This window comes from Heteronotia binoei, chromosome 10 (assembly GCF_032191835.1).
Source record: "Heteronotia binoei isolate CCM8104 ecotype False Entrance Well chromosome 10, APGP_CSIRO_Hbin_v1, whole genome shotgun sequence".
NCBI lineage: Eukaryota > Metazoa > Chordata > Lepidosauria > Squamata > Gekkonidae > Heteronotia > Heteronotia binoei.
The window spans coordinates 44518810-44531144 of NC_083232.1; the positions used below are offsets into that span (position 1 = coordinate 44518810).

General features: G+C 41.8%; 1 protein-coding gene across 10 annotated transcripts in view; it reads left to right on the forward strand.

Moving 5' to 3' along the window:
- Positions 1–12335, forward strand: part of PPP1R9A (protein phosphatase 1 regulatory subunit 9A) — a 217348-nt gene that overhangs the window by 193474 nt on the left and 11539 nt on the right. For 6 of the 10 annotated variants that reach the window (XM_060248520.1, XM_060248521.1, XM_060248524.1 and 3 more), the window contains 3 exons: positions 301–382; positions 475–552; positions 9496–9697. The exons of the other annotated variants lie outside the window; for them this stretch is intronic. In XM_060248520.1, the coding sequence (XP_060104503.1) occupies positions 301–382; positions 475–552; positions 9496–9697 (362 nt within the window). The remainder of the gene's footprint in view (positions 1–300; positions 383–474; positions 553–9495; positions 9698–12335) is intronic. 10 annotated transcript variants of the gene reach the window in all.

Sequence of the window (12335 nt, forward strand, 5' to 3'; positions counted from 1 at the left end):
AAATTTTGATGGCATGGGAGGCTGCAGAATAGGGGACAAGTGGGAAGAATCCATTCCACTAGCAGAGCTACATTTGGAGTTTCTTTAGATCCAGCCCAAGGTCTTTTTCCTGCAACCAGACCATACTTTACAATCATAATGTTGCAGCTATTGAATGCCAGATTCGTGAATTGTGATCCAGTTAATCTTGATTTTTGCAAACATATATACTTCTGGGGGCAATATGAAATGGGGATTTCCACCACTGAAATATGAATTATGATTATAAACTGTGTTTTTGCATGTACAAATATGTCCTAGACAGTGCCACAGGTCTCCAGTCACCAAAAGCATCCAGTGTGGGCCATACAAGACCGATAAAACAAAAGCTTGGGGACCTGAGGTAAGGACTTAAAAAACTTAATTCTCATTCGTAAGATACCCAGTTAAATCCCTTTTGAATGATGCAGCACATTGACTATCTTAACATTATAGGACTCGGTTGAGGAAGAGCACTAACAAGGGCAAGAAACGACGAGAGAAAGAAGCAGTTAGGGTCTCCGTTGGCTGCAGGTATGGAACAGACTCAGGCCAGAAAACTTTATTATCATTAATTTGTATTACACCTTTCATGGGGCGAAATGGTTTTGCTTATCTTGTTCATGGTACAGATTACTAGTAGCCCTGCTTGGAAGGCGGGAAAGCAGCATTCTGATCCCTATACTCAAGATGTGCATCCCTTGATGAGTTAAATGGATTTTATTTCCCTATAACTGTGCATGGGATTAGTTTACAGCAGGAAAAAAAAAGATGAATGTGCACAGATTCAGTTCTGCATCCCTTGCTTCCTTACCCAGTTCTGTACCTGCCACAAGCTCTCTTAGATTAGCGCTGAAGACAGCAGCAAGCATGCAGTAGAGTGGTACCGTTTTAATACTTTGCTGTTGACTTGCAGCACATGAGCAAAAAAAAAAAAAGACTGGCCAGCCACTATAGATTACTGAAAAATACTGTGTTTTCCCATGAGAAATGGTTTAAAAGGGGCAAAGGCTAATTCCTTGATGTACTTCCCCAGGTATGATTAAATCGTGAGTGAAACTTGGCATTCGTTTCAACTTCCTATCAGTAAGCAGTAAGCATGTCTGCTTTGGATAAGAGCCTCTCTTGTTTAGCTCAGTCCAATTTAATGTTCTTGTTAATTGTAGGGTGTTTAGTTACTGTTATAACTGTTCAAGCTCCTCTTGCTCATTTTTCACTTTGCACTCTAGAGAATTTACTTCTGGTGATCACTGAAGATATTCTTGCTGCAGTATGAGGCTGAAATAAGCTGTAGGAAAGCCCTGATCCCTTGACAGTGTCCCATGGCAGAGAATTATTCCATTAGCACAACTGAGTGATGTAGAATTAATCATGTTGTCAGTTGGATGCCTTGCATGATGCCTTTGCCCTTGCTGGAGTCATATTCATAGGAGTTTGAAGGGGAACCATTGTCCAGGTCCACACACAGAAACCTTTTCGGTGAGAATGCCAGAAATGCATTGGTTTTGTAAGAAATTCCTCTGCAGCAAAAAAGAAAAGTGTAACATCATTTCACACACCTAATGCTTTTTTGTTCTTCTGTAAAACAAATGAGATCTGGTGTGAGCCACAAATGAGGATGTCCTCAGTTCAACTGTTGCCTCTTCCAGCCATTCACTAGGTGGCTGTAGGTACGCCACTGAGCCCCTCTGCACCCACCCCCATCTTATGGCACTGATAATAATACTGGCCTGCTTTACAGAGGTACTGTAAGAAATTCAAGATCACATATGTGAAGTGCATTGAACAATCCTATAGATGTTTCCCCCTGACCTTCAAACTTTCTTCTTCTGTCCTTCAAGAACACTCCTCTTTCTCTCTCTCTCTCTCTCTCTCAGTCAAGGTCCTTTTATATAGATCTCCAGTAGTGGGACTTATTTTCAGCAAAATGTTGCCCACAATGCATTTGGGAAAGCCCTCAAGTAGAAGAAAGAAGGGGCCCCTCCTCCCCCTGTTGCCCTTCAGCAACTGGTAATCAGTAAAACATTTCCTCTGCACACTAAGCTTCCATTAATGTACCTGGCTAATAGCCACTGATAAATCTAACTTCCATGAATTTGTCTAATCTTTTAAAACCACTTAGCCCAATAGGCCATTACCGTGTCTTGTGGCAGAAAATTCCATAAGCTAATTATGTATTACACAAAGAAGTACTTCTTTTCTATCCAGACATTTGCTAACTACTAACTACTTTCCTGTCCTAACATTTACTATGAACAGAAAATCTCTCTCTCTCTCTCTTCTTCCTCCCACCTTCAAGGAGAAACAGTTGGTACTATCTGCATTTTGAGTCAGTTTCTGTACAGGAAAGTATGAGCCTTATTTATGTATGCATTTATTTATTTATTTTAAAAGGTACAAATAATACTCATTGCATATAGTCAAAGGCCATTACAATTAAACACAAACAACATAAAACATAATTTGAATTTATCATTTATTTGAGGTGTTTTACCTCTCCTAGGCTCAAAACAGGTAGCAGTATTCTTTGCAATACGTATTGGATAAATCAGGCAATTAAATATACACAAAAAAGATTATCAACCCATTTAGAAAAAGATCATACATCTTGATCACAAAAAATTACTCATTTGGATAGATTCTTCTAAATGACTCCCCCTGTCAGTGGCCTCAGAATATTCATAACAGGGGTGCCTTCCTGACGCATCCAGGATCACTGACAGAACTGGTGCAGGAAAAACTCTGGTTTTGGCAAAAGATGACTGGATCTGCCTACCTTATGGCACTTCAAGCAGGCCCTGATCTGAAGGATGGAGCTGCATTAATACAGAAATGAGGGTCTCAAGACATGAAGAGATTTATAGGCAGTAACCAGATAGATTCAAGTGGGTAGCCATGTTGGTCTGAAGCAGCAGAGCAAAGTTTGAGTCCAGTAGCACCTTTAAGTCCAACAAAAGGTTTGTTCAAGGTATAAGCTTTCGTGTATCTGAAGAAAAGTGCAGGACAGAGACAGTTACCTAGGATGGTTTAAACGAAGGGATATATAGTTGAGTATCATCAGCACTCTGAAGCTGTTGACAAGTTCCCACAAAGGCTTCACATAAAGAAATGGAGGGAAGGACATACTTCTGAAGAAGGGTATCTGCAGGTTGCTGGGCACTGTAGGTCAGTTATCTGAGAGGACAGAGCTCACATTGAGCTAAGCTGGCCAGAGAGGCTTGCTGCAACAAGAAAATCTTCAGATACATGATGAGCAAACTCAAGATAAAAGAGGCAATGGACCCACTCTTGGGTGAAAATGGAGAAACTCTAACAGAGGACACAAAGAAAGAAAGTCTTAATGCCTATTTTGCCTCAGGTTTTTCCCTGAAGAAGAGAACAGGGTCATGTAGAGATGGCAGTAGGCAAGGCATGGCATCTATGTTGCTGGTTGACATAGGCAGAAAGGTAGTTGAGATGCACTGCCTGCATTGATTGAGTACAAATTCCTGAGTCAGATAGTATACACCCAAGATCTGAACACACTGGGAAATGTGGCAAATGTGAATAAGATGCAAGTTAACATGGATAAGTGCTGAGTTCTACATCTGGGTAACAAAAGAACACACACACTGGATGGGGAATACACTTCTGGATAGCAGTAAGTTAAATATGATCGGCCAACATGATGCAGCAACAAAAAAGGCTAACACGATCTTGGGATGTATCAACAGAGACATAACATCAAAACTGATGTCACAAGATGTCATAGTCCCGTTGTACACTGCATTGGTCAGGCTACACCTGGAGTACTGTGTGCAGTTCTGGAAGCCTCACTTCAAAAAGGATGTGGACAGAATGGAGTGACTGCAGAGGAGAGCAACGAGGATGATCAGGGGCCTGGAGACCAAGCCCTGTGAGGAAAGGCTGAGGGAATGTTTAGTCTGGTGAAGAGGAGGTTGAGGAGGGGACATGATTACTCTCTTTAAATATTTGAAAGTCTGTCACTTAGAGGAGGACAGGGGGCTGTTCCTGTTGACAGCAGAGAATAGGACTTGCAATAATGTGTTTAAATTAAGGGTTGGAAGATACCAGCTGGATATTAGGAAAAACTTTTTTACAGTAAGAGTAGATCAGTAGTGTAATCAGCTACCTAGAGAGGTGGAGAGCTCCCCCTCAGTGGCAGTCTTTAAACAGCAGCTGAACAAACACTTGTCAGTTGTGCTCTAGGCCAGGGGTGGCCAATGGTAGCTCTCCAGATGTTTTTTTCGCCTACAATTCCCATTGGCCATGCTGGCTGGGGCTGATGGGAGTTGTAGGCAAAAAACATCTGGAGAGCTACTGTTGGCCACCTCTGCTCTAGGCTGTTCCTGCATTGAGCAGGGGGTTGGACTAGATGGCCTGTGTGATTCTATGATTCTGTAAACATTAAAAAGAAACCACTTGGAATAATACAGAGCCCTGTAGCACACCAAAAAGATCTCACCCAATTCTGACTCCCCAGCTACAATAATCTGAACAGAGTTGACAAATGGTTTTTAACTACTGCAGTACAATTCCTCTCGGATCTGTCTCCAGTTCAAAATGCTTCATCATTATCAGGGCTGCTGTTAGAGATAACAACAGTAGAAGGAAGGCAGAACCCTTGTTGATGCTTATTTATGTTTGTTTATTCATGTTATTTCTCACTTGGACTTATGGCAGATAATACATAGTGCATCAATATAATTGACAGGATAGGACACTCAATAAACAATGCAATAGAATTAGGATTCTAGTACTAATCAAAAATCTAAAAGCAAAACTGAAGCAAAGCATAAGTATTCACATGACACATTAAATGATGAAAAAATTACCTAGCAGGATCCTTGTTTCAGGAAGCTAAACACAGTAGTATAGACCACTGCCCCTTATAATTTATCCAAGGTTAAACTTAGGTCATCTACCAAGGTAATAACACTGTCTGTGACTGAAGCCAGATCGAAAAGGTCAAGGGCAAATGTTCCATCCAGAAAGCCCTGAAGTTTCTCTGCCTCCTTTCCATCACATTATTCTTATCTGAGGTAGTTTGCGTGGGGTGGGGGGTAGTGAATAATTGTTGCCTGCCTTTGTTTTGTGAGTTGCTTATAATATTCATCAGTGTTCCCGGTGCCTTCTGCTGGCACACTTTTTCCAGCTGGTATGAGCAAAAATTAAAGCTACAAGTCCACCCCCACAAAGTCCTGTTGACATGTTCAGAGAAATCAAGTTGAAAGCATCCATATGAGTACCAGACTGCTGACCAGACACTGCTACTGTTTGATCTATTAAACAATCAAAATGGATCCAAGAAGTTTTATCAATCAAAAATTGTGTATACACATAACGGTTAATAGCTTGATTTAATGAATTTTGATACCGTATCCTCAAAGGCATGGGAATGCCTTAACACCCTAAATATTTGTTCCAAACCTTTTCTTTGCCACTGATACCATCATCTAGTTGAACTCTGTGTCTGGTTCAACCCAAATCTTCCACCAACCATCGTACAGACTTCTTCAATTCATCCAACTCCATGGTGAACTATGGGGCCATCTCCTGCAATCTGGATGGACAAGAGCACTAGGAGCCTCTCTCTCTCTAGCCCCCAGTAACCCTTTGTTCGATATTTCTACCAGCATATCAACAGAGTTACTATTTTGGAACCTGAAATCACCTAGAACATTCCAGAATCCATGTGGATAAGTCTGAGGACAGGTCATTTCAAGTGATCTGTTGCCCCTTCAGTGAAAGGGCTGCACAACCATCTGATTTCCACAGATAGTGGTATGACCATGACATATGCTGAGTATACAACTCTCTCTCCATCTCACCAGTACCTTCCAGGACTACTGCTTTATACTGTGTTTGCTATTAGGTGCTTCACCATATGTGGTCAAATGTGTCAGCAGTTCTGCTACTGCCTGTTTAACTAGTTCATGTATTCACATTGGATGTTTCACTGACCCTACCTTACCACTTACCTCTACCTCCATGTTTGGTGCTTCCATTAAGGGGTCTTCTTTAAATTCTTGTGAATACAAAAAAATCCATCAGGAACTCATTTACATATTAGGCCATACCCCCTGATGCCAAGCCAGCTAGAACTGCGTTCCTGTGCATTTCTGCTCAAACCAGCTTCTTTAAGAAGAAACAAACTATTCAAATCTTTATTAAAATTAAAAACTGTTTGGAAAATATGGACTGGTTTTCTAACTATTATTGTTCTATAATATCTTCGGCTTCCTCCCTAATTCACTAGGTTTCCTACATCTATATCCCCAAGACCATAAAAAGGGTTTCCTTACTTGGTTGCTGGCCTATCCAGTTAACTCTTCCTGTACCTGTTCTTTCCTAAACTATAGTATTCTGTAGAACTATTTCAAATAACAGAACTGAATATTGGAATAAACATATTAAAACACATTAAAACATTAAAATGTATATTAAAAAATCATATTCACAACTGTGTGATGAAGTCATTTTATCACAGCTACTAACCGAATGGGAATATAAATCTTAAACTGGCAATATTGCTTCTGATTAACATATATATGGAACTCAGATGCATAGTTGTTCCTGCTGGATAATGATCTCTTAGCACCTTTGACAGCCCAATCAAAAAATGGATTAGTTCCCTGTTTATTGGGCCTTTCTGATAATCCCCTCCAGCATTGACACACACAAACATACGCACGCCGTTATCATTATGGACCCATCCTACTTCTTTCCCATCAGGCCCCATTCTGTTGAAATGCTGCAGGCTGCATGAATTCTGTTTCCTCGGGCAAACCAGGAATGATTAAATCTCAGAACTGACTATTAAACGGCAAGAATTTAAAATAAGGCACTTACAATTATGTGTGTACCCTCTAGTTTATTCTGAGCCAGCAGGCAGCAGAATTCAATGAAAATTATGCTCCCTGTGGAAAAGAATCAGATTCCTGGATCTTGGTCATATGTAGTGAATGTCTAATCAACTCAGTCTTAAAACATCAAATTACAGTATGGTGACAGGAAACTAGCTGTGCCTCTCTCCCAGAGTGCCATAGCAAACTGGGGGAAAGCAATATAGTTTTAAGCAGTCAAGTAACAGAGAGCAAGGCTGATCCTCATATTGCCAGTTCTATACACAGGATTCCGTCTCAAGAGTCTCTTATTTTTGCAGTAATGATTGATAAAGCATGCAGGCAGCCCTTCCAAAATAAGGATGCTTATGAACCAGGAAACCCTGGTTCAGTTTGCAAACCAAACACAGGTATGTCCTGAACCAAATCACAAACCCAGACTGTCCTGGTTTGTGAACCAGTTTGTGTGCAAGGCAGCCCCTCCCCCGGGGTCCCAGAGGCTCCAAAATCACAGGGAATCTCCAGCTGACTCTCCTCTACCCGTCCATCAGGCTTGATGAAGATTGGACTGGATGTCTGAGTTTCAGAACCCCAAATAAGGCACCCCAGGAATGCACTTTTCAGGGAGATCTCAGGTGCAGATTCAGGAGTGTACAGAACAGACCCTGGGTGAGTCAGAGACATCCAGATTGCAGCATACCTCCACAGGATGCCCCTCCACAGGACCCACAAGTTATGTGTTACAAACCCCCAAACAAGATGCCCCCTGGAAAGTGCTTTTTGGAGATACATCAAGGCATAGGTTCAGAAGTGCATAGACCAGACTACGCTCCACCCAACTGAAAATGTGATCCTTGAGCAGGGCAAGCCTGCCCACTCCACTAAGGCCTATGAGCTGCCAGCACACTTGTGGGTGTCTGCTTCTACATAGCCTCATCCTCCCCCCTTCTGTGGACTGTCAATGTGATTACTGGGCAAGGACAACCCTCCCACCATGCCTGAGGCTGGGAACCACCCACAGACTTGTGCCTCCCAGACCCCCCCCCCTTCTCTGTGCCCTATTAGTCCAGTCCCAAAAGCACTCAAAGAGAAATCCTTCCACTGCAGGTTGCAACCCAAAGGAGGGGAGGGGGGATAAAATAAAAAGGAAATGGGAGAGGAAAACTGACAGCAGCAAATTCCCACTACACCAAAATGCTTGCTATGTGAAAGAGGAATTCAATCCCGATTTTCCTACCCTTTGCCCCGAGAAAACAAAAAAACAAATATGAATGGCAACTCAGAGGAAGCCAAAGCAAAGCTGAGTCCCTGCAGCTCTTGACTGAGTAGGCTGGTTAAGGCAGCAAAAGCTCTTTTGTGTGATAGTATACCCACTCCATCCCAATGATCGCGCACCACAAACAAAAGGAATACATGCTCATCAGTCACTTACAGACATTGAGAGCAGTGAGAAGGGAACTCTGTTATTGGCTAGCAGCATTTCCTGCCAAGCTTTAAGGGTCCCTATTTGTGTTTCCAGAGCTGGAAAACCATTACCTAGCGTTTTCACACCAGACTTTGTGGGTTGGGTTTGGCTTTCTAAGCCACTCCAAACCATGCCCAAAAGCTTGGAGATTTGTTCAGTGAACACATGGGCATTGAACCTCAGCCCTCAAGCCAAACAAAGTTCAGTTTAGATTTTGGCTTGTCACCCAGTTTGTGTCCATCCTTATTCCAAAAAGGCTTATATTGGGGGGAATACTGCAGGTAATTTAGTTCTTCCATATAATTGCCTCCCTGAGATTGTGGTCTGGATCCTAAATTGCTGTTCCATCCGTGCAGCAGCAGCTCTTCTGCCAGCAGACAAAAGGAGTATAGAAAAACTATAGGATCTTACCATACAGCTGTGTAAATTAAAAACCCACTAAGAGACACCATACATTTTAAACAAGACAGTGTGATGTAAAGGTCAGTAGTGTTCTTACAAAGCTTGCACATAGAACTTCAAATAGAAAAGAGCATGTAGCAAAAAAACATTAACAGAAGACAGTTCAAAAGCAGTCTTTCCAATCACAAAGGAGTAACAATATTCCAGTATTTAGTTCATGGAACTAAAAGAAGCCCTTCCAAGGGCCCTTCTTTTGGAAGGACTTCTTTTAGTTCCATGAACTAAATACTGGAATATTGTCACTCATTTGTGATTGGAAAGACTGCTTTTAAATTGTCTTCTGTTAATGTGTTTTTGCTACATGCTCTTTTCTATTTGAAGTTCTATGTGCAAGCTTTGTAAGAACACCACTGACCTTTATATTACACTGTCTTGTTTAAAATTTATGATGTCTCTTAGTGGTTTTTTTATTTACACAGCAGACGAAAGGAGGCAGATTTTTGTCAGTCTCCTCCTCCCGCTGCTCCAGAACCCCTTTTTGCTCCACACACTGTTCCTCCTACAGGAGCATGATTTCCAGGGGGGTACAGGAAGTTTCAGTGAGGGGAGGAGGCAGGGAAATTTCCTTCCTCTAGCAAAGCTACACTTGTGCTGCTACTTAAGATCCAAGACAGTGTACTGTTGCTTTGGGGGAGGGGGTTGTCTGCATTTTCTTTTGCATTTTTAAAGCCTAATCCATATGCTTGCTGCTTTGTGTTTAAACAGGACGTCTAAGGAGCTGCTGGAGTGCTCAGCAAGTAGTGCATCTGTAGTCAAGCGATCCTCCTCTCTCCCATACAGCTCTATGCCATTTACTTGGTATGGAGAGAGCAGCAGGGGATCCAATTCTTCTAGCAATCTTGCTTCACCTTCCAGCTCAACTGATCCTTCCTCTGACAATCTAAGTCCAGCTAAAAAAGGGTGCAAGGTAGAAAACGCAAAGTACCTTATCTCCTGTGCATGGAGTTGCATAATCAGGTTGCTGTCAGTGGCTTAAACCAGGGACCCATGCAGTCATATCCTCAAGCAAAAATTGTACCACAAAATGTGTTATACGTGCATCAAAATGTTTCGTGAGTATTTCAGGCTAGACCTCCTTTGCTTTCTGTGTCTTTTTTTCTTTTTGGTGTACAACGTATATTGTCAAACTGCCAAATTCATTGTGGACTTAGGAGTTAACACATTTGTCAGGATTACACCTTCAGGTTTTCAATGAACCTGCGCAATTAGTAGGTGTTCAAGAAAGGATCAAAACTACTGCTGCACATCTGGCTTCATTGTACTGAAATGAGCATGTGAGAGTTTCCAAGTTGGTCTACTTGAAGCAAAGTGGGAGATACTAAATGAAGAAGCAGGCCAGCTTAGAGTTGGAAATGGAATAGAAGGAAGATGGTAGAGGCAGTGGCAGCTGGCATGCAGATTGAGGATCAGGGGATGGAAGCTGTTTTCAGGTGAGAGAGAAGTTGCACAGTTCATTACCAGATGCCCAGTTCTGCATCACTTTTGAATAGAACCACTAGGAAATGAGACTGTTGGATAAAATCCTGCCTGGTAAGTGGAATTCAACCTTAAGGAACCCTGAAGAAAAGGTGGCAATACAGGGTTTGGCATGTTAAAAATCTGGCCCACTAACTGAATTAGCCAGAATCCACAGAAGCATGCCCACTGGACACCTTGCAAGGGGCTCAAGGCAGCAAGAGACTTTAGCTTTCTACATTTTTTTTACTCCTATGAGGTCCTCTTTTTCCCCAAAGTTGCCTGCCCTGAATGTGGTCTGATGCAGCCAACTAATGGAAAGTAAGCGCATCTTGGTCTCGTCAGGGCCTGGGTGGGAACTCACTACCTGCCACTGTGAACTCTATGGAAGAAAGTTGGGACATATGTAAATAAATAAATTGCCTGGGATTTGGCTGGTATCAACAGATACTTCTGTAGCTTTCTATTTTGGTAATCCTGTGATTTAGCATCTGTTCCTCTCTAAGAGCAAAAAACCTCAAGACCACATTCTTTGATATTTTTGCACTTTTATAAGCATAAAGTATATATTAAGTTATGAAAGTGCATAGAAGTGTTTTTACAGTATACAAAATACCCTGTTGGGTTCCAAGTACAATTTTAACACATCCATTTGCAAAACTGGCTCTGGCAAACTAAACATGGTCACTGTTCTGCATCCTCCATTCTCACACTTCTGTCCCTCTCAGACAAGAAGTTTCTTTCACCCATCTTGAGTGTTACATTCAGTTCCATTCTGCAGTTCTTTGAACTAAGGAAAATTGAATTATTTCTGATGCATGTTGTTCCCCTTTTGTATATGTGCATGTTGTTTTTACTATAGTAGCTCATGATATACAGCTGCACTCCTACGTACTCCGTGTATTAGTGTTTTTTGTGCAATGTTTCTTAAGCATTTTATGATCTGTGTGCTGGAGAAAAAGCAAAACCTCTCATGTTCAAAAACCACACCTTGATGAAGTGTGGTACAATTTGAGACATGTCCCATTGGAGCAGAGCATCATTGCATGTCTTTCATTTATATGCGTGCAGTTTGCTCAGGATTGATTATCAGTTGATTATGTCCACAGCATCCATATTGCTTCTATTTTGGCTTTCATTTTGGAATACATAAACTGGACTTTTGTGTGTATAAATCACACTTCTCTGGGAACAGCCAAATGAAAGGTATGTAGTGATTGAACCAAGGAAACCAAAATATTAAAGCAAAACACTATGTTTATAGAATCTCATTTGAATAAAATAACATTTAAACTAATACATAAACAGAAACATTGCCTTGCTTTGTGGAACGGAAAAACAGATAATAAGAGTATGGGAAAGGAGCTTTTGTTCTCTGTGCATGTTTTTTCAGAATTTGACATCACTGATGCAGCTTTCTGTAGATCTACACAATGGGAGACTTCATACTGGCAAACACTTGTAGTATGGAGATTTTAAGCACTTTTGACTTTCTAAAGTTCAGGTTGTTTAAAACATACAGTTTTATCACAGATCTGTACTTAATTGAAACTGATTTAGTCAGAAGCAGGACTGAAAGCATCATAGCATTCATAGTGAAGGAAGACAAGTACATTGAAAGCTCTGTTACCTGGCGTGATTATCTAAAATGCTCAGTTAACCAGGATCACCCAGAAGGCAAACTCCTCCCCTTAAACCACCATATCTCTCTGTGTCTGCTGACGTGTGCCCCATTCCTGCCTCTGCAGCTGTCCAGCCTGATGCCTCTATCAATTGCAGGGCTTTTGACTGCTGGCACTCCCAGCTGACCTTATCCTTGGGTGCCTCCTTCCCCTCAGTCTGCTTTCAGCTGACTGGAGCCAGATTTGCCAGAGGGCTTCTAGACAGACAGACAGCTGTCTGCCTCTGCCTGCTGCATAGGACAGCCCCGTGGCTTGAGAAGAAGGGAAGGGCCTCACCATGTGTGGAGGCTGTCATCATAGAATAAGAACATAAGAAGAGCCCTGCTGGATCAGACCAATAGTCCATCTTGTCTCGCACAGTGGCCAACCAGTCCCTCTAGACAGCCAACAGCAGGGCATAGAGGCTGA